Here is a 23,766-nt window from a genome sequence, read left to right as displayed (position 1 = left end):
CCTATAAAGTCCTTAAATGGTAGACAGGAGATGGCTAAATGGATGGAATGATATTAACATTAGACAATAGAGCCGAAAAGTCCGGCCTCGCTGAGTCCGTACGAAATGTGCAGAGGCCCAGCGGGGTCTCGCAAAAGCTAGTTTTTGGTACGCGATGTGCATGCGCCGAAAACCTGCTTTTCCGATCTGTCAAGATTTCTCCAGACAGATCCCCGGGAGAAGGACATTCGTGCGGGAGAGATTGGGCTATCTGCCCAACTCATGCCCAGCGAATGTCCTTCAAAATGTTACGCCTGGTAAAAGCAGGCGTATAGTTTACTTTTACCAGCGTAAGAGTTTTAAAACATATAAAAATTTAATTTTATCATTCATTTTTATGTTAAAAACCCCGTCTATTAAGCTAAGTTTATATTTAACCCTATTAAAACACATTTAAAAAAATCCAAATATATATATTTTTTTATAACATTTAATTACATTTAATTTCAATTAATTTTTAAAAGGTGAGTTTTTTTTATTTATTATGCTGTGTTTCTTGTTTTAGGGGGGTTTTCTCATTGATAGTAATGGGAACTCATAAAAGCGGAGTTCCCATTTTTATCTATGAGAATACGACCTGGTGATTGGTGGTCCAGGCCCATGTGACTCCAGCATTTCTGTACATACGGGGAAGTCATCTCGTGTACGCTGTGCAGCGAAAGAAGGCCTCCGACCAAAATCGAAGGTTCCTCCATGACCACCAGGTATTTTTGTAAAATATTTTCGCGTCGGAGGCGTTCGTCCGAAGGAAGCCTCCAACCGCAATTTTCCCCCCAATAAGAAGCAGCGTAATAATAGAAAAGAAAGAGACACTGGCCTATAAATTCGTTTGCAAACTGGATGTATGGAATAATCCCTGCGCCTGAACAGATAGTCCCGAGACGCGTCTGATATTGGGTCTCAGACCTCATTTAAATGAGACCAGCGAGATACCCGCTGGGCATCCCCAGATAGCTTGCTGGTGAAGAAGGTTTTGAATTCACCGGTTCTTTGGTAGGTCATTAAAGGGGAAGTGGTACAATTACGAGAGGGACGATTGGGAGAGATTCTATTGAGACTTCAGAACCAAGAGCGACTGGGATATCGTGATGGGGGGCAGATTAGGAGGGGAACGATCATGAGAGGGTCGATTCGGACTTCAGAACAAAGGGCAATCGGGACAGGGGGAGAGAGATTGTGAGTGGGGGAGATCCAAGAGAGGGTTGATCAGGACTTCAGAATAAAGGCCAACCAGGAGAGCAGAATGAGGGTGGGGTGGGGGAGCAGAGGTTGATAGTGGCATGCAATTTTAATGTGGGGCCGGGAGGAGCACTCAGTATTTTTTAACAAACTTGCCTTTGCGTTGGCGGCCTGCGGCTGTCCTGGGCCCCTGGTCAGGCCACATGAGAACCCAATTTTGCGCAAGGATCTTCAAATAGATACAAGACCCCTTATTTGCATACGCAAAGAGCCTATGCCTGTTTCAGGCATGGGCACCGGACACATTTTTTTGCATATACCAATATAGCGGGTGCTGCACTTCCAGCTCATATTTAGCATGCACTTTCTGCCCCGTATTGGATACTTAGGCTCCCATTTAATGGGTGCAGCGCCATCAAGTTTCTAGTGTTTTCTTCAAGTCTTAGACCTCCCATTTCAGACCTGTCTTATCTCTTACTCCTTCAGCTATTCATGCATTAATGTCTTTAATTTCTCTCTTTCTGATCTGACATGTCCCCATATGCTGACTGACCTGCTGAGTGTTTGTAACATTTCATGTTTTAAGACTTCTAGGCGTGGATAATTCCAATTGAATTATCACCACCCGGCAGGAGTCGGTGGGAAGAGACGGGAAATTCAGATCTTTAACTTTGTCACCGCCTCCCAGCACTTTGGGATGCTGTTTGAGGCGGTGTAGGGGCGGGTTTGTGTGTGGAGCTGGGCGGTGTCCATCCCTGCCATGCTGAGCACGTCAACACGGCGCTGACGCGTAGCAATGTCCCTCCCTTTCACTTAAAGGAGAGGGACTCTGCGAGGCCTAGTGAGGCCTCCTTGGTATCCACTGGGCCGCCAGGGAGAGGTTCGGTCAGGCCAGCGGCCACCATTGTCAGGCCAACTGCAGAGTCAGCTGACAATTAAAACAAAATGGTGGCCATGGCAGTGCACCCTCCCCTCGCGAAGCTGTTGGGGGCACCAACTGGTGGTGGTCGCGCTCCCACGGGGCGGAAAAAGGGGTCGCCATCAGCCGGTAAGGGATCGGCATGCGGCCGACAAAGGGTTAGAGCGCTGGGCGAGGCAGAAAATTGTTTCCAACGCGCCCGGCCTGGGGGCAAATGTGGATAGGTCGCACCCACCGCCTGCCCCCGATTGGTAAGGTCTTACCGCCCCGTTACCACCTCTTAGGTAATGAGCCTTAAAAAAGAGGGCAATTTCGGCCTCCAAGTGTTTGTAATTTTTGTTTGAATTAAACAACATCATTTTAGATGTATAATAAAAAATACAGATAAATTACAAAAATATTTTTAGTCATCTAGAATCTTCCCCATTCAGTTTATTTCTAACCAACCTCTCTCCTCAGATATATTGTGATTGATTTGATGTTACTGACTAACTTCCACATAATTAACATGCTTATAAGTCATGATAACAATTAGTATAATAGGGCTACTTGTTGATTTACTGTTCAGTTTGGACTGTTTGAAGGCCAAGATTATGTAATTAGTTTTCTTCAAAAGCCTCATGTCAATACATAAAACTACATTTGATTTGTATCGAAGGCGAAGACAAGTAGAAACAAGCCTGTGCCATGCTATTGTTTCATTAGTGATAAAATTGAACAATTTCAGCTTCTGTTGCGAGGCTTATTCAGGCATTGTACTGCGCCTACAAAACAAAGGGTAAAACCTTGAGATAGCTGCAAGCCTCATCGAAACTTCCGCTCAGCTTGGAAAATGGAACAAAGTGCTGAGCATTTAGGGGAAATCTTAACCTTATTCTAAGCTTATGGTCGGCATTTAGGGGGGTCAGCGGGTGTGTTTGGTGGCGGGTCGGGTGGAAATTACGCGCCTTTTCCAGATATTGGGTCTATCAGCGCTGAACAGACCTGACACACAGCGGTGGGGGAGGCAATTCAGGTCATTGTGTCCTTGTTAACAAATCGTTAAGAAGCATTTTGAGCTCACCTTCACATTTTACAAAGTCGCCCCATGGGGTCCACGCTGCTCGGATATCACGTCAGGTAAGGAAGTCGGGAGTTGTATGACCATGGAATCATCTCATTACGTGACAGCTGCAAATGTGCTATATAAGCTCCCATCTCACAGCTGTTCACTTTCAAAGTTCAGAAACTGTTCCTGCATTTGGAAGACAGATCGCATTTGTCATCTCAACTTCACCTGCCATCTATTACATCAGCCAGTGCCCTTGAAACTATCTCGCCTTGGTCCTCAGAATCCCAGCACGATCAGCTCCATCACCAGCAGCATCAACAACAACACCAACCTTCTCCGCAATCACCTGATGCTGCACAGAACACAGGGCATCAGCACCCAACCGCATTGCTGCCCGGGACACCAGGATGGCCTCACCATGGCCACATTTACTTCACTTGACGCTATACATACTGGCTGCCACATGATGTGCCAGATTGGCATCACCCCAAATCAACGCCATAAAGCAGCCCTACAATGCCCAAGCCATTCCTTTCACACTTATCACCATTGCAGGGGATACTGTTATGTCTCACCATTCACTGCAACTCACTAAGCCACTTCCAAAGATGCACATAAATCTGTCTAAGAACACAAAGTGTTGAAAATAAAAGTTTCAATGTTTGACACCACATTAACCAAAACTAAGTGCCTACCCTTGTGTGTTGTTACTTGATATGATTGGATGAGGGTAAGTGTGAGGGGTGGCTAGTGAGATGGGGAAATGATAATGTAGATAGAGAGGAATAGGTGGAGGTGCAAAGTAAGTTGGTGTGAGTAGGAAAGTGAAGGCAGAGTGATGGGGATGTGATGAGTGGCACAGCATGATGAGGTTGAGTGTAGCTTTGCAGTAATGTTTGATGTACTGAGAACATTGAAAGGTTTGCACCACTGCAGCCTGGTTCTCCTGACGACGTCCCTGCTTATGTCCTCCTGTGCAATGTGCAACCAGGCTGCGTTGGTCTCCTGGGGAGGACTCTTCCACCCATTGGAAGGGAAGAGAACCTCCCTGTGGGAGTCATGGAAAAGCATGGGTGCAGCCGTGTGCAGTGCTTGTCAGTGTTTGCAGAACCTCAATGCTGTAGAACACTGACAGCACAACTGTCAAAATAAATTTGTGTATAGTCCCTTTAAGGAAACCAGCTAACAATGCATCATCAAATGACATCATCAGACCCATTTCCTTCAATTGGCCGGCAAATGTGGTGGGCGGGCTTAACAAGCCCAATCCCAGGAAAATCATTTTGGGCAGAAGGCGGAGCCAGCATTGAGGTCGGGACCCGCTACCGACATCGCCGCCGCGGACCCGCTGTGTTAGGGAAATCGCGGCCTAAGTAAGTGAGGTGAAAGGCATCAGGCTACTAAAATAGAGCAAAACATTGACAGGGTTCACAGTCATTTGTCTGTTATAAACACTTTAGCCTAGAAATTAGGGTGGTTTGTGCCACCCATTAGTGCGGCATAATGTCGATAAAGTGGTGGTTGCCACTCTTCCACCAGCTGGTGGTGGGTCCCATGGCGTCCTCCATTTTTGTAGGCCTGGTAGCGCTGCCATTAAGAGATATTGCCCTGTAAAGATAATTGACGGAGTGTTGACATCCATTGGCGTGGAATACCGACTTAACATCACCACGGCGAACTTCGACCCTTGCACTGAGTTCAGTGCTGGGTCCTAAGCACCCCAGGTAAACCCAGCTTGCAAGCAAACTCACAGATGCGCTGTCAGCACCTCTTAAAGGGACACACACAACGTTCAGGTAAGTTTGCATTTAAGCTTTTGGATTAAAAAATTTTTTTTTACTGAAGTAGTGGCAATACTTGATAAAAGTTTTTTTAAGTGTGCAGGATGCTTGCAATGCCTCAGATTGTAAAGGGGGGCCTCTGAGAAGACATAAAATGCTGCAAATATTCAGCAGATTAGGCAATATCTGTGGAGAGAGAAACGGAGTTCACATTTCAGGTCAAGATGCTGCCTGACCTGCTGAGTATTTCCAGCATTTTATGCTGTCAATTCAGATTTACAGCATCCTCTCGCAGAGGGAAGAGGAAGACGCAGAAGAGGAAGATACAGAAGCGGAGGAAGCAGAAGAGGAGGAATCAGAAGGAAGGATGCAGCCCCTTTCTGACCGGAATATCCGTGATGTAATAATCCGCCTGCAGTACAAATGATCACAACCCCAAATCTCTTTTCAGCATTTGTCCCACACCTTACCTTCCCTATGTTACTGACCACCACTTCCTACACACTTTTAAAACATTCAACATGTATTGCACCAAGCCACTACTGCAATAAAATATTAAAAATCTAGTCCAAAAATTAAACTTACCTGAAAGATGTGAGTGTCCCTTTAAGAAGCGTTGACAGTATTTCTGTCAGTCCACTGCACGCTTGCTTTTCAGAACGAGCTTGGAATCCAGCGCTAAACTCAGCGCAAAGGTCCAAGTTTGCAGAGCATGGCGTTAAGTAGGCTTGACGTCATGCTCTCCATATTTGCACATCCAGGGCCAGTGCTGCTATCGGCAGCATCCAGTGGTAACTCATGGCAGTAAGATTGGGAATTTCTAGGTCATTATTTCTTATTACATTTCTGATCATGTTCTGAATTATATTTCATTACTGTGTTCTTCAGAATTTCTACACTAGTAGGAATATATTAAAAATACAGGGTAGCTCATTTTGAATTGATAGCTATGAACTGAATTGAATATATGAGCATATACACATATTATTTTGTAAGTAAATATTTCAATATATGTGGTACCTCCTCCTCCCTCTGAGCACCCCTCCCTTCCCCCCAGGAGTTTTGTATGGATTCACCAGTGTAAAGTGTTTAGGGACTGCATGTATGTTAATGTTTTATCCTTTAAAGAAATCTTTTCTTACAGTTGTAGAGTGGTCTGATGGACTTTTTCAAATACGTCACTATTATACAGTTGCGTCACTTTAAAAGTAAATACCTATGGACATGTATCACCAGTCAACCACACAAAAGAGAAAATCATTCCTCTCCAATTGAAATATTGTGCAAAGTCTAAGTTACTCTGCATAATCCATGCTGTACTCTAGTCTTTAGAAACAGTCATTTTTTTCCTACAAATAACATTAATCTTCAGCATTATACTAAAGATTACTTTAAAATGTGATATACAAAGATTTCAAATATAATTGGAAAAGCTTATTATACTAGATATAGATTTGAAGATTTGATGTATGTAATACCCTTTGGAAATTAGATAATAATCATGCAAATAGCATTTATTCAAAGGAAAGGATGGGGCTTTTACCAAGAAAATTGAGGTTGTAAATGAGTAATTGATTGGCAATCTGGTGAGAAAATAAAAATTCTATTTTCATAAATAACTGGGAACACTATCAGAGTAAAAGGTCTGTCAAATGACAGACAAGCTGCACTTAAACCAAGAAACATGTGAGGAACATTCAGAAAGGAATCAATAGCCATTTATAGTAGACAAGTGGGGGGAAAGGCAGGAAGGAAATCTGATCCCAGATGAAACTGGCCACAGGGTACAAGGTAGTTAACAGATGGATATTGATATAGAGGCCCCATGAATCTGCAATTCCTGTTCCGCCACCATAACCACAACAGGCCAGGATGTGCATTCATTGGCTCCAGGAACTCCTGTACCCATCCAAATCCCCAGGGTCTGGGGCATTTGCATAAAATTGGTAGGCAATCACACAAGTAGCAATATAGCTGGGGTGCATTATTTTGGGTGGAGTAGGTAGGAAATCGGTGGTGAAGGCAAGCCACTGAGGAGGAGTGCTGACAGGTCTAGATGAGAAAAGGTCTTTTTTTTTAAAACAAGTTTGTCCCTTTAACAGAAAGCTCTCAGGGTAGCCAAATTCTTTACAACCGGCTGCCATAACAAAATTGGCCTTTTCAAATTTGGTGGACCCCTCTTCCACCACCTGATAGAATTCCATACCTACTTCATGCAGGTGTGCAAAATACTGTGGGCATCAGAGATGGAACTGACAAGAAGTCCACCATTTGCATCATCTCACCCAGTCTGCCTGCTTCTCTGATACCAGCTGCAAAAGGAACATATGAAAGAACACGACCCCACCCTGACCTCAAAGGAAACGCCAGAACATCAAAAACATGGTGGTGGTCCGACATTGAGAAGTCCCACCTAATTTCTGCCCCACCCATCACAATAGCTTTACCGGTTCACCATAAATCCCAAGAAACTTCAGGACCAGAGACCGAAATGAATCTGAGACCAGGAAATGTAAACACTTGGGGTCATGAAAGGAGGAAAACCATAATAACATCAATACTTGAAGGATCAAAAATAAAATGACAGACGAGGCTGTTATAGGAAACAAAGGTGTGACGGGAATATCAGAAACAGAGTGGACAGAAAAAGAGTAGGAATAGTTCTATGCATGGGAAACCGAGAAACAAATGAATTTACTCTAAGATAAGATGACATGAGAACAAAAAGGTTATTATATACATGAGTGAATTCAGTCAACCCAAGTAGTTTTAGAGTCAGATTTGATAAATGTACTGCATAACTGTTTCATGACCCAGTGCATTAGGGAAGCCAGTGTTCAACATGACCTGATATTCAGAAGTGACTCAGAAAATGTACAGCAAATGGAAATTGTGGCACCCTTGTGAGATGGTAACCACACAATGATGACATTTTACATGATCTGAGATTCAGAAATACCAATGATCATGGAGCTGGAGAGAACAACTTAAGAAAATTGAATACGGTAGATTGTTCATCAACACTCAGTCTTCTTAGGCAGTCCCTCATATCAAGGATGAACCTGCTTCCACGTCAAAAAGGGATGAGTTAACAGGTGTTTCAATGAAGGACCTAATATTCCAGATCCCAAACTAAATCTTGAAGGCTGGAACACCAGCCGCCACACGGGCTGGCCAAAGCTAGGTCTTGGTCGAGTGGCAAGGGTTAACCAAGACTGGAGACCAGCTCTGCTGCACGGACCTACTGCGCACACATATCACAGTGTGAGCTGGCCCGTGCGCCCCTGGTCACTCGCCTCTTCTGGGACCCGAACTCACGCCTCTCCTGGGCCACGATCACATTGCTCTACGATCACTTGCCACTCCTTCGCCCCGACCTCGCCGCTCCTGCATCCCAACCTCGCCGCTCCTGCTGTACCTGCCCACGCTCCAATCACCGACCTGGGTTATGGTGACATCCAATCCAGTCGCCCTCTTCGCAGCCATCGCCCTCCTGCAGCAGCACGCACTGCTCCCTGCAGTGGTATGCCACCGCACGTGCTCTCTCTAATGGCCCTGGTCTGCTGATGGTCTTGCAGGCCAGGACCATGCCAATTTCTGGACCGAGCCGCTGTTGTTCCTTCTAATGGTCTAGTTCCATTAAAGACAAGTGGAACACTTATAAATGGATGGATTACGGGTGGATGAACACAATATAATGAATATTCAAAATGTTTAGTTACTCCAAATATTCACAAGGGAAAGTATGAGCGACATGTCATCCAGAATCAACGATAATCTAGCCAAATTTAATCACAGAGACCTAGCTCAACTAAGGGGAGGATTGGGAACTTAATATTCCTGGCGACAAGGTATTCAGGAAAAATAGAGAATGAAAAAAAAGGGTGGCAGAATTGATCTAATAAACTATTATAGCACTGGAGCGGGATGATGTAGTTGAGGGATCAAAGACAGTGGGGGAGAAATTTGCGTCATTTGCGCCTCCTGTTGGTGCCCCCTGGGGAAATACTTAGAAATAATAAGGGAAATAAGTCACTATTGGGAGCAGTCTACAGGCCCCTTAACAGTAACTACACTGCAGGACAGAGTATAAATCAAGAAATAATGGAGGCTTGTAAAAATGGTACAGTGATAATCATGGCCGATTTTAATCTTCATATTGATTAGACAAATCAAATTGGCAAAGGTAGCCTTGAGGAAGAGTTCATAGAGTGTATTTGGGATAGTTTTTTCGAACAATACATTGTGGAACCAGCCAGGGAGTAGGCTATTTTAGATCTGGTAATATGTAATGAGACTGGATTAATTAATGATCTCATAATAAAGGATCCCAAGAGGAATCATAGCAAGGTAGAATTTCAAATTCACTTTGAAGGTGAGAAAGTTAGGTCTCAAATTAAAGGCAATTACAAAGGTATAAAGGCAGAGTTGGCTGAAGTGGACTGGGAAAATAGATTAATGGGTAAAATGGTAGATAAGCAGTGGCAAACATTTAAGAAGATATTTCATAACTCTCAGCAAAGATATATTCAAGTGAGAAAGAAAGACTCTAAGAGAAGGATGAACTATCCATGGCAAACTAAGGAAATAAGGGATGGTATCAAATTGAAAACAAATGCATAGTGGAAGACCAGAGGATTGGGAAATTTTTAGAAACCAGCAAAGGATGACTAAAAAAATAATAGAGATTATGAGAGTAAACTAGCAAGAAATATAAAAACAGAAAGTAAGAACTTCTACAGGTATATAAAAAGAATGAGAGTAGCAAAAGTAAATGTTGGTCCCTTAGAGGATGAGACTGGGGAATTAATAATGGGAAACAGGGAAATGGCAGAGACTTTGAACAAATATTTTGTATTGGTCTTCACGGTAGAAGACACTAAAAGCATCCCAATAATTGATAACCAAGGAGCTATTGGGAGGGGGAACTTAAAACAATCACTATCGCTAGAAAGTACGAGATGAACTAATGGGACTAAAGGTGAACAAGTCCCCTGGAGCTATATCCTAGGGTCTTAAAAGAAGTGGCTGCCGAGATACTGGATGCATTGGTTGTAATCTACTAAAATTCCCTGGATTCTAGAGAGGTCCCAGTGGATTGGAAAACTGCAAATGTAACGCCCCTATTTAAGAAAGGAGGGAGACAGAAAGTGGGAAACTATTGACCAGTTAGCCTAACATCTGTCATTGGGAAAATGCCAGAGTCCATTATTAAGGAAGTAATAGCAGGACATTTAGAAAATCATAATACACTCAAGCAGAGTCAGTATATGAAAGGAAAATCATGTTTGACAAATTTGCTGCAGTTCTTTGAGGATGTCACGAGCAGGGTGGATAAAGGGGAACCAGTAGATGACATGTATTTGGATTTCCAGAAGGCGTTCGATAAGGTACCACACAAAAGGTTACTGCACAAGTTAAGAGCTCACAGGGTTGGGGCAATATATTAGCATGGATAGAGGATTGGCTAACTAACAGAAAACAGAGAGTCGGGTTAAATGGGTCATTTTCAGGTTGGCAAACTGTAACTAGTGGGATGCCACAGGGATCAGTGCTGGGGCCTCAACAATTTACAATCAATATGAATGACTTGGATGAAGGGACCGAGTGTAATGTAGCCAAATTTGCTGATGATACAAAGATAGGTGGGAATGAATCTGAAAAGGGATATAGACAGGCTAAGTGAGTGGGCAAAAATTTGGCAGATGGAGTATAATGTGGGAAAATGTGAGATTATCCACTTTGGTAGGAAAAATAAAAAAGCAAATTATTATTAAAATGGGGAGAGATTACAAAATGCTGTGGTACATAGGGATCTGGGGGTCATTGTACATGAAACACAAAAAGTTGGCATGTAGGTACAATAAGTAATTAGGAAGACAAATAGAATGTTGACCTTTATTGCAAGGGGGATGGAGTATAAAAGTAGGGAAGTCCTGCTACAACTGTACAGGGCGTTGGTGAGACCACACCTGGAGTACTGCATGCAATTTTGGTCTCCTTATTTAAGGAGGGATATACTTGCATGGGAAGCTATTCAGAGAAAGTTCACAAGGTTGATTCCTGAGATGAAAGGGTTGTATTATGAAGAAAGGTTGAGCAGGTTGGACCTATACTCATTGGAGTTTCGAAGAATGAGAAGGGATCTCATTGAAATGTATAAGATTCTGAGGGGGCTTGACAGCTTAGAGGCAGAAAGGATGTTTCCCTTCATGGTGGAATCTAGAACTAGGGTACATAGTTTCAGAATAAGGGATCGCCCATTTAAAATGGAAATGAGGAGAAACTTCTCTCAGTGAATCTTTGGAATTCTCCACCCCAGAGAGCTGTGGAGGCTGGGTCATTGAATATATTTAAGGTGAAGATAGACAGATTTTTGAACGATAAGGGAGTCAAGAGTTTGGGGGGGAGCGGGCAGCGAAGTGGAGCTGAGCCCAAGATCAGATCAGCCATGATCTTATTGAATGACGGAGCAGGCACGAGGGTCCAAATGGCCTATTCCTGTTCCTATTTCTTATGTTCTTACATACCAAAGACCTGGTGTAAACAACTTCTCGCCCGGGGCGCGGGGCCGCTACTGACTCCTGCAAAATTCGGTGGGAGTTAGCGGATGTGCTAACTGGTCATCCTGCTCCTGCCAGTAGTGCCCCGGGCCACTGTGCTGGCGATGACAATGTCATCACTGTGCACAGCAATCCATTTTCGCCACAGAGTGAAAATTCAGTTGCGTCATGTAAGGCTGCCGTGGCAATGTCCGTGCCAGCCTCGTGGATTGCGAACTGGTCTTCAGTCTGCTCGCAGGGCAAAAATGAAAGATGAGACGCGGCGCCAACATTTTAAAAAAATGGCCAACTTACCTTCTTGAAATCGCAGGGTTCATGCCGCGATGTTGCAGCCGGGCACTCCACTTCTGTGCTGGGCTGCTGCCACGGCACCCCACTACTCAATGGTGTAGTGGTGGCCCCCTTCTCCCCTATGCAGAGTCTGCAGCGTGCCCTCCCCTTTAACGGAAGTGAGGGGTCCTGTCCTCCCGCCCGTGCTATGCGCCTCCCCACATAGCGCTGGAAAATTCACGCAGTTCGCGCCTCAGTCCCGCCCCCGAGAGGAAGTCGAGTGCGCGACATTGCACTGCACTTCCTCTCGGGGCGGTAAGCCCAATTTAGCTGCCAAGGCGGGACTTACGCGCCTGGCACAGAATATCCCACCTCGCCCCAAATGGGCGGTACCGAATTTCACCACTCTTTTGGTTAGAATTAAGGTGCAATAGATCAGCTGTTTACACTATAGGCCATCAAATAGTGCAAAGAAGATAGAGGAACAAATTTACAGGCAAATTACAGAAAGATGCAAGAACTTTAGAGTAGTGATAATAGGGGACTTCAATTATCCTAATATATACTCCGATAGTAATAGCGTAAAGGACAATGAGGGCGGAGGAATTCCTGAAGTGTGTACAAAAGAACATTGTTGATCAATTTGTTTCCTGCCCAATGAGGAATTAAGCAGTGCTGGCTCTAGTTCTGGGGAATGAAGTGGGGCAAATGGAGCATATTTCAGTGGAAGAGCATTTGGGGAATAGTAAACATTATATCATCAGGTTTAGAATAATTATGGAAAAGGGCAAGGAACAATCAAGTGTAAAAATTCTTAACTGGAGAATGGCTAACTTCAATGAGTTGAAACGGGATCTGGCCCAGGTGCATTTGAATAAAAAATTGGTAGGCAAAGCAGTAATTGAACAGGAGGCCTTCAAAAAGGAGACAGTTCAGGTACAGAGTAGACACATTCCCACGAGGGAGCAAGGAAGGGCCTCCAAAGCTAGAGTTCCCTGGATGACTGAAGATAGAAAGGTTAAAATGAGATAACAAGAAAGCGTATGACAATTGTAAGGTTCATAATACAGTGAAGAACCAAACTGAATAAAGAAAGTAGAGAGGAGATCAAAAAAAGGAACAAGAGCGGGAAAGAATAAGTATGAGAATAGATTAACGGCTAACATAAAAGGGAAACCAAAAATATTTTAGAAACACTTAAATAGTAAAAGGTCAGTCAAAGTAAACATTGGGCCAATCTGTAGTCCCTCATCCCTGCTACCATTCTAGTAAACCTTTCTGCACCCGCTCCAAGGCCTTAACATCCTTCCTAAAGTGTGATGTCCAGAATTGAATGCAATATTTCAGCTGGGGCCTAATCAATATTTTCTAAAGGTTTAGCATAACTTTCTTGCTTTTGTACTCTATACCTCTGTTTATAAAGCCATTATGAAAGTCCATATACACAACACCAACCGCATTACTCTCAACCCTCTTCATTACTTCATAAAAAAACTCAATCAAGTTAGCTAAACACGATTTGCCTTTAACAAATCTGTACTGACTTTCATTTCCAGGTGCAGCATCGAGAATCCGGAATCCGGAATGTTCTGGAATCCGGACTCCGGAACGATCGGTGGCAGGGTCGTCCGGAATCCGTAAGATGTTCCGGAATCCAGACCTGGTGACCCTGCCGATCTCGGGGACCCACCGTTGCCTGAACTCGGGCCTCACCGCCACTCGCCTCACTGCCGCTGCCCTTACCTCCTCGGCGAGCCCTCTCAGCAATCTCCTTGGTGGGGCTCCACCTGACAACCTCCTTAGTGGGGCCTGCCCACCCGACAACGTCCTCGGCGGGGGCCCCGCCTGATGGCGACCTCCTCAGCGGCCCGCCCAACAAAATCCTCCTCGGTGGGGCCACACCCAACGAGAACACCTCCTCGACGGGACCCCGGCTGGCCTGACGATCTCCTCAGCAGGGACCCGCCCGATGACCTCCTTGCTGGGCCCCTGACACCCCGAACAACTCCTTGGCAGGTATTCCCCACCCACTTTCTGACGTTCCGGATTCCAGAAATACCCGAACCTGGGCTCGGGTGTTTCCAGATTCGTGATGTCAGAAAGCACATCGAAAGTCCGGAAAAGCCCGGAATCCGAACGGCCTTGGTCCCGAGGGTTACGGATTTTAGGCACTGCACCTGTATTAGCCCATACATTTCCAAACATCAATTTGTTTTGTCCCAGATTATTACCTCTAAAAGTTTCCCCATCACCGATGTTGGCCTATAGTTGTTAGGTTTATGCCTCTCACCTTTTCTAAAAAGGGTTGTAACATTTGCTAACCTCCAGTCCTCTAGCAGCACCCCATATCTAAGGAGGATTGGAAGATTTTAGCCAGAGCCTCCACAATTGCCACCCTTACTTCCCCTAGTTACCGAAGATCTATCCAGACCAGGTAACTGTTCTACTTTTTTCTACTTGAAACAGAGGCATTTTAATTATAGATCACTTACTTCTTTCTGGTGATGCAAGCAACATATCAGTTCTTTATATCTGTATACAATGGGTTTGAACACCAGTGATGTGTTCGACAGTGATTGATTATTGTGATCGAGAAAATTTGTGGGGTGACAATTGGGTTTGTTTATTAGCATGCAACATCGCAAGGTTCTGTTTCATAGAAACATAGAAAATAGGTGCAGGAGTAGACCGTTCGGCCCTTCGAGCCTGCACCACCATTCAATAAGATCATGGCTGATCATTCCCTCAGTACCCCTTTCCTGCTTTCTCTCCATACCCCTTGATCCCCTTAGCCATAAGGGCCATATCTAACTCCCTCTTGAATATATCCAATGAATTGATATAATGATTTCCAATTGATTGACATAATGTTGATGATGTAATGGTAATCAGATGCCTGGTTTTTGACTTAAATAATGGTTAGCAATTAGCTGCCTATCGAATTTTAAGAATCAAGTGGTCAGATTAATGCTGCAGCTATATATTGTATAATATATATTTGAGGTCTAGCTTAAATTCTGACAGAATTATTTATTTACATTTGTATTTTTCCTCTAGGCATGACATGCCAAGCTAGGACATCATACACAGAAGATGAAGTTCTTTGGGGTAATCGTTTTTTTCCGGTTATTTCTCTGGAAGAAGGATTCTTCAAAGTAGACTACTCACAATTTCATGCAACATTTGAAATTCCAACACCACCATACAGTGTAAAAGAACAAGAGGAAATGCTGTTTATGTCCTCTCCTTTGATGGTCCCAGCTGTTAACAACAGCAGGGGCACTATACCAGATAGAAATGATTCTATGGACTGCTTTGATAGTCTGGACGACCTAAGTACCAGGATACCACTGAAACTACAGAAGATCACAGGGAGGGAAGACCTACCAAAAAAATTGCTAAGAATGAGTTCTACCACCTCAGAAAAAGCATACAGTATGGGAGATCTGCCAATGAAGCTCCAACGAATCAGCTCAGTTCCTGGGAATTCTGACGAAAAACTGGTGCCAAAGACCAGTAAGGTGTCCTGTGACGCAATGAGCCAGTCTGTGGCTGACCTGCCACCAAAGCTACAGAGATTAGCAGGTGGTTCAAGGATTGAGGGAAACCTTCCTCCCAAACTGAGGAAAATGAATTCTGATCGTTTTACGTAACTTCAGGAACTTTTTGATGGACACTAAAATCTAATTTTTGATCAAAGACAATTCTAATGTAATTTTCAAAGTTTAATGGGACAAATATACTGCATTTATTATTTACAAAATAGGGCAAAGTTTCATTAGCACTACGTGCATTCTGAGATGTTTATTTACCAGCTGTAGTGAAATGTAATGTTTATCGCTTTGATACAAGACCTCAGCCATTTTAAACACATTGTAATATTAGCATCGATCAGCATGTAGTATCACAAATAGCATGCAATAATGATGTGCAACTTTTGCATATAGTTTTATTGCATGACTCATATTAAATTTATATTTATTCAGTAGTAGCAAAAAATATATAAAAAGAGGCTTTGCTATGCCTCATAAAATGTACTACAGAATAGGATTTTGAAGTCCAGCAGGGTGTATTCCTAAAAGAGAGTGGATATCTTTTGAGGATTGATTTCATGCTTTAAACTAAAATGAAGATGATTATTATCTTAAATACTTATATATATCAAATTGTAACATGTTCTCTTTAAACTAGTCCTTTTGAATGCATGTTTTGCTTACAAAATTAGAGAAGGCTACTGGCAATACAGAGCATACTGAGCTCTTGACAGAAAGTTTTAGCCTTAAATAATCTGGTTTCTTCCTGTTTTGTGTTTTATTGGCCTCACTTTTTTTGCTTTGTTTTGAAATATTGCTTTTTTGGAGTGTATGCAGACAATGAAGGTGGTGGTGCTGGCAGCAGTAAGGATGAGGGAAATGGAAAAGATGAATTATGGTAACAAGACTGCACAGCAGGTCTGTGTTTAATCATCTCAAATAACACTATTTTACTTCAGCCTGCGTCATACTATGAACTGTATAAAGTCAAACATGTTACCAAACTAGGAGCATCTTCAGGCATGCAGACTTTATGTATAAACATAAGTTTATTTGGATTACTAAGGGAATATGGAATACTTGTATTTATTCCTACTGCAGCCTCAGTTTTTAGCTGAACCTATATTAAACTTTTCAACTGTTTATGCTGTTTCATTTTTACAGACTACAGTGTCCTTTGTCAATAATGTATGATAGCTTTTGCATCAGACTTTTGTTAAAATATATTTTAAAGTTTTTAGCTACTATGCAAAATAGTGAAACTAGTTTCAACAATACTAATGTATATGAATGTTTTTATCCAGGTATTCTTATTCTTTTGCTTCCATCAAGGATGAATTGTCTTTTATCCAGAACAGGGAAGACATTTTTTTAATCACCTGTATCTATTTTTCCCTCCTCCAAAATTAATTGTACACATTGTAACCCTATTTACTTTCCAGTTTACTAAAATTGTTGTAATCCATTACAGCTGCATAATGATAATAGATTATTTACTGAGATTGTAATTTTAGATTTAGGGTGGATTAATGACGTGAGGCTTAAACATAAAGAGTGCCTTCCATGATCAAACTGAGGTCCCCAGAATGACAATGATAACATTTTATGATGCCTTCTGATAAACTCTTGTAGTGAGGTAAGTGATTTGTGAATTTGAAAGAATTTTGTTCAGGTGAGACCCCCCTTGTGGGATAAGAGATTGGGTCAGCTCACTGAAAACCATGTGAGTGAACTGGGCACACAAAAGTCAATGTACCTAGGGCAAGGTACATTTTACAGGGTACGTTTCTCAATGGGAATTTATACAATGATGTGCTTATAGGTAAACTACTGTAACACATGCTAGAAGTTGCACTAAGAATCACTGCTTAATTTGTTCTATTGAATTTTTCAACAAAAAAAATAAGGTTGTTGCTGCAGAAATAGAAATACACTTTATCTGTCCAGGAGCAGGCTTGGAGTACAAACAGGAAGAGCAGATGCATCAGAGAAACTAATAAATTAAATAAGAGGTTAATCTCATGGAGTCTGAAATTTTCTGCAGGGGATGTAAAAAACATTTTGAGTTTTGAGTGTCCTGCCTGTCAAATTCTGAGTTAAATCTTTAGCCTCCTAGGAAGAATGAACTCATAAAACATGGTTTTCATTTGTAGGACTAAAGCAACTGGTTTTCTGTTCACCATCATGTCCATCTATCATGACCATATACAGTATTACTTACTATTTCTGATGCAGTTCTGTAATATTTTTTGCTCCCTTAAAGTGTGACTCACCATTCGCACTTCTTATTAAAAAAAAATCACAGGTACAAAGAATTATGATTCAATTTAACTTTTCTGTTGATTTTTTCCCCCTAAAAGTTTCTTCCGTTCTGAAGTCAGTGATTCATGCTGGCATAATGACCATTCTTGGGGGTAATTTTGACTTTGGACGATAATATAAAATGAGCAATATTGGTTCGCCATCATGTTAAACACCTTTTACAAGTCAATGGAATTCAGGAGAGGTGATTAACATGTGGCCTAGCCGATATCACCTGCTTTAAACTATTATCCAATGTCAAAATTTCCCCCTTTGTGTGTTAGCCTGTATGGTGAGCGTTGGCAGGATATCCACCTGTAAATCATTGCAACCAAATCCAATCTTGTCCTTACCTGATGTGCACTTTCTAGGAGAGGTCATTGGGTAGGTACAGTGACCTTGGTTAATTTTCCCCTCCCAATGCTTCCTTGGCTAAAATCATCTAACATAAATCTTGGGATCACCCTGCTTTGTATGGATCAGCCACTGAGCGAGCAAGGGGACTCTGTTTTTCTACATTTGTGTTTCGTTAAAATACTGGCATCCTTAAAAGTCACAGACAGAACTAATTTGAATTAGTTATTGAGTGCAATAATGGAAAGGAATTTAATTAACAGTACATTTGAACATTGTACATTATTCTATATTTATAGTGAATGTTGTTTGTCTCGACAATCTGGTAAACTGAACAACCCAAATCTGCCTGAACAAAATATGGCAACATGAATATAATTTGTCTAGGCATGATTAGCAGTTTGTCTGAGCATACAATGGGTACAATCTTTTGCACTTTTACAACTTTGACTCTTCTTACACTTTTTTATATACCTTGTCCCAGAATTTCTGCAGGTGTTCTACTGGTCTCCAGCTGAAACACCATTGGGATACCAGTAGAAACTCCATTAAATAATGTAAATGGCCTTTACTTCAGTGCTCTCTCTAATCCCAGTTCCTAGCCTCCTGTTCTGTGCTCTACAATTCTGGGCCCTGGTTCATTGCCTGGCCCTCATCCAGTTCTCAGTCCTGGTGCTCTACCCAGTGCTCCCTATCTCTTGACTCAAGTCTAGATTTCTGCCGCATGCTTTCCAACTCTGAGTTTGGTGTCTCACCAGCACGCTCCAGATTTGGATTTCACCTCCTGCATGGTCTCTCTGGCTTTAGGTCCTGGCTTCCTGCCTTGTATTCTCCAGCTGCAAGTCTTTTGGGCTTCATGCCTCAGTTGCATTTCCTGGAAAATGCAGCTATTAAAAGATTAGAGAAAAAAGGCTGCCCTTCCTTGTTCGCTTTTAACTGACATCATATTAATGAGACAAATCAGACTTGCACAGATCAGTCTCTTCTAAGCAGATTACACTGTATTTGTACTACTTTCATTCAACTCACTCAAACTGTTGGGTTTAGTAACACATCCTAGGTCAGTACCCTAGTTATATCAATGAAACTGACAGTTCAAACAAAAGTATTGAAAAATCAACAGCAATTGATAGAAAAAAATCAAAATATTTAAGTTCATAATTTTTGTAATGTAAATTTTTAAATGCAACTACACCTTTGTGTACTACAGGTTGAACCTCCCTTATCCGGAACACCCTTATCCGGAACCACCCATCGTCGGGAACCATTCACAGCCATCGGGTGGCACATGCACAGAACCCCGACATAAACAAATTGAATTCCTTCCTCGCTGTCGATTCCCGGAATCGCTGGTCTCCCCCCTCCCCGCTCCCATGATCTCTCTGCCTCACTCCCAGCCCCAAGCCAGCCAGCCCCAATATCCCCTTGCTCAGTACCTGTACCATCCAATTTAACGTGCCCACCCCTCATCCAGAAAAATCCCTTATCCGGAACAGACCAGATCCAAAGGGTTCCGGATAAAGGAGGTTTAACCTGTACTGTAATTAAAGTAAAAATCTAATTCTTGCAAAATGTTTAATCAGTAACGAATTTCATAAAAGATATTTTACAAAAAATGTTTTCTTTCAGGGTTGCTTCATTCAGTTTAACATATATATCTTTGTGTCCAATCCCATGATTATGCTATAAAATATTTTGTGAATAAAGTGTACATTTCTAACATTTACTATTTATATAGTTTTCTTGTTTCTTGGACCTTCTTTGTTGGATTCTTATTTACACTGCTGTAAACTTCTAGCCCGGATAACTGACCAAGAGTACATTTGATATAACAATGTTCAAAATCAGACTTATTATTTCATTTGCCAATGGGAAACTGATTGACCACACTTCAATGCTGCCTGGTATTTTCTAACTGGGTAGGATACTGTAAACACTTAGGTTTTCACGCATGTGTCAGGCAGATTAGCAGATCAGTGAGCATGTGATCTGTGACCTTAGAGGTGTGTACCACAGTACTAGAACACGTTCGGGCCCGAAATTGTAGCACTTACCGCCCACTGCCACCAACATTCCTCTGCAACATCCGCCCAGTGCCACTTTTGAGGTGGGTTGGAGCGGGCGGGAGGAGAGAGCCGCCGGGAAGCGCCTGCTGACGTCAGTGGACGGCCGAGTCACGCAACTGATCTCCCGCCCGCCAAACTGCAATATTGATGCGGGTGGGAGTTAGCGGTAGTCGGCGGCAGAACGGGAGTGGACTGCTGGCTGGAGGATGGTCTGTCCCCGACGGTAGGTAAGAAGATGGTGAAAAAAAGGTTAGTACACGTTTTGTAATTTTTTTCTTTGCAGGTACTCACCTGGATGGGGTCTCCTGAAGGTCTTCCAATGTTTTTTTTTAATGCTTTTGCTTTTCAGCTCTTCGACCCTCCATGGACCCAACTCCATTCTCGGCGGCACTTGGGTGGCAAGCTCCCGCTGGCTGCCGCCCAGATTGGTGGCGTAAGTCGCTCATTTGCCGCTCGCCGACCTTCGAGGGACCTCTCCGATGAAAATCCCGCCGAAAATACCATCAGGTACTTCGGCGGCCATCCGCGGTCCTTTGGGCGGCACTTGGGCGGGCGGAGGCCTTCATCATTTTCGGGCCCTTAGAAGTGTTTGCTTTCTCAAGTCAGAAATGAAAACTTATTACTTCCCATTCAACACTTCTAAAATGGATTAAAGGCGCAAAGTTTCACTGGACTTAAATGAACCAATACATTGTGAACTAAATTCATTTTTTGACCTTCATTCTGTGTCTGAAAATACCATCTTTGGATCTGGTGAATTAGAACACCAGCAACAATCATACCAAGGAAGCAGTGGAAGAATCCAAACCAACATCTCGTTACTGTATCAACAGATAAAGTAGTTGTGGTTTAAGCTCAAGCTCTTGTACATTTCATTGCTGCTATACACAATATGAGATACTGCGTCGCACCAAACTATCATTCACGGCCAACTTAATTTGCAGAGCCACACGAAATGATGGAGGAATGCTGATTTGATGCTAACGCTGCTATTTTCATCCTCAATGCTGGAGCTGGTGCCCTGACTTAACCTCACACAGCTGAACATGCATTCAGCAGCAGCATTGACCCACCACCAGCGCTATTTAAAGGGATCATCAACCAGTCTGAGGTTAGTTTCTGATTAATTTCTACTGGCTCTGTGTAAGTTTGTAGATATGTTTGGTGCTTTCCAGAGGTGTTTAAAGTTGGTGAGGGGACAGGAAGTGGTGACGTAAATGGAGAATGCCTTTGTTCTAACTTCAAGGATTCTGGTCAGACCACTTGCTCATGGGTGCTTTAGTTGCCATCCTCCTTGGCCTGCAGCATGAGAGGGAGATGGAGCAGAGGCAGCAAAGAAGAGGACAAGCTGCTCGCAGAGGGAGGAGGAGCAGGAGGAAGAGGAGGAGGTAACCAGCACAGTCCGTCTCCTGCTGGGCTGTCCATGATCCCCTCATTCATCAATAGTTCCACTGAACACAACTCCAAATCCCCATTGTGCAACAGTCACATACCTTGCCATCCTTCTGCTCCAGACCATCACAAAATGCTTAACTAAAGCCACCACAAAAGAAACATTCTAAACCAACTTTATACATGAATCCATTCAATATTACATTAGAAAGTCAATTAATCATCTTAGTGCATTCCCTTAGTGCATATCTTCCATGTGCCTTTGCCTGTCCTAATGCTCCTACAAAGTGCTACCGCAGTAGCTGCAGCATGGCTGATGGAAGGCTGCTGACTTTCAGTGGGGGAGACTGCAGATGGCCTTGCAGGATGACCTCGAGCATCTCTGGGTCTAGAAGGCCCGGCTGTAGACTGCACCACCTTGATATGAGCAGCAGCAGTCTGGGCTGGCTGACTGACAGGCAACAGCAAGGGCACTGGCAGAGTGGCAGTAGTGAAAGGATGAATGCTGTCATCCTGAGAGAGGACAGCAGGTTCGTGCTCCATGGAGCCACTGCCATTTGCCTGGGATGGTATATCAGCAATCCTAGTAATCTGTTAGAGGACTGATTGCTAGACTGCTGTGATACCCTGAAAGCCCCTTTCCACAAAGGTAAATGCAACCATGATGGCAGCAGGCTGAGCCTGCATGGGATTAGTCTCAGCTTGAATGACAGAAGTCTGAACTTTCAGTGCAGTGCTGAGACTTTGGGTAGCTTCTCTTGTGCTGAAATGGAAGCTGAGACATCAGCCATCAGATGCTGCATCATGGTTGGATCAACAAGTACGCTAATGGAATTGCCCATCACTTCCATGCTGGAAATCATAGACTCTAAGCTCTGCGCAAAGCCCTGTGCAAGGTTGATGCAGACACATTCATGCTCCTTGACAGTACACTCAGGCTTTCAAGTAGGCCTGTCAATGAACCATGCATTTCATTGTGCATACCCATCAGCCTTCTTCTGTAGGCCACCTGATCGAAGTCCTCAGCTGAGTCCACGACAGCAGAACTCGTGTGCGACCTTGACCTCCAGGAAGCTAGCACCTGCACTACCCTTTCCCCCTGCTCTTGCTACAGGCCACTCGTGTACGTTGTCTCACCACGCGCAAATACCGAATCTAAGCTATCCTCTAAAGTACGTGGAGTGTCAGTATCTGAGCTGGTGGCTGCGAGTGTGAAATCGAGTGACGGTGCTGTGTCTTCTGCATCACTGCCTTCTTTCACTTCCATTTACTGCTCCTCCACTAGTGCCTGGCCAGGTTGTAGTTCTTGGCTATCTGAAAGGAGAAAGGCACGAGAGTAAGCTTGTGGTGGGGGGGTGGGGGCGGGGAGACAGTAAGCAAGTGGTGCATGCTTACACCATGTGCAGCTTGTACATCAGAAGAGATTGTAGGATGAGGGGAAAGTGAGAAGTGAGAAGGAGGATTATTTATGAGGATACCGTCATATTGTATTTGAACCTTGTCACTGGCCACAGACTCAGCGATGGCCCTTCCAATAATGGCCAGCACCATCTCCATCAGGGTAAGGTTATGCAGGTGCACCTGTTTCCTGGCATTTAGGTCCTCTGGTTGTGAGCCACCTTATTCTGTAAGAAAAAGGGAGGTGTGTCGATGAGTGTGGTGCAACATGTTCATATGATGTGCCTGTCATGGGTAAATAGCTGACAGTGTGTGCAAGTTGTGTGAGATGTGGGTGTTAGGCTTGGAGCAGTGGTAAGTGTGTGAGTGTGAGGTGAAGCTATGAATGTGAGATATAAGTCATGTTTTGTTGGTGAGTATTGGGATTGTAGTGCAGTGAGCATTGTGTGTGAGGCTAATAGTGCAGATGGTGGGATATGGCATTTGAAGATGAATTCACTGACCTTGACCACTCGTATGAGGTCATTAAACTTCTTCCTGCAGTGCATCCAGATCTTTGGGGCTACACTGCTGGCATTGACCATGATGGCTATCTGCTCCCATTGCCATTGCTGAATTTGCATGGAGGGTCTCATGGCCACCAGTCCAGCATGCTCTCTCCCATGTTATGCCATCAGTACTACTTCTTCCTGCTCACTCTCTGTTCCCCAGCCAGTTGAATCACCTGCTGCAGCCAGAATGCACTTTCCCTTTAAGAGGTACAGACTGCCTTTAAGAAGTGTCAGCTAGCTTTAATTGGTGTGAGCTTCGCATGAAACCTGGCCTCCCTGCTGAGTGTGCAGCCACTTAGCAGTGTGTACAGTGTACAGTGTTGGGCTGCACGTCACAATCATGTTAATCAGCAGCCAGCACAAAGTTTG

General features: G+C 43.5%; 1 protein-coding gene across 1 annotated transcript in view; it reads left to right on the top strand.

Moving 5' to 3' along the window:
* Positions 1–15,462, top strand: part of kcnj3a (potassium inwardly rectifying channel subfamily J member 3a) — a 286,327-nt gene extending 270,865 nt beyond the window's left edge. Inside the window, exon 3 of the mRNA XM_070874658.1 lies at positions 14,860–15,462. Within this exon, the coding sequence (XP_070730759.1) occupies positions 14,860–15,455 (596 nt within the window). The 3' untranslated portion in view covers positions 15,456–15,462. The remainder of the gene's footprint in view (positions 1–14,859) is intronic.
* Positions 15,463–23,766: the final 8,304 nt, after the last annotated feature.

The sequence above is a fragment of the Pristiophorus japonicus genome, chromosome 3 (genome assembly GCF_044704955.1).
Source record: "Pristiophorus japonicus isolate sPriJap1 chromosome 3, sPriJap1.hap1, whole genome shotgun sequence".
Classification (NCBI taxonomy): Eukaryota; Metazoa; Chordata; class Chondrichthyes; family Pristiophoridae; genus Pristiophorus; species Pristiophorus japonicus.
This window is presented reverse-complemented; position numbering and strand designations above follow the sequence as displayed.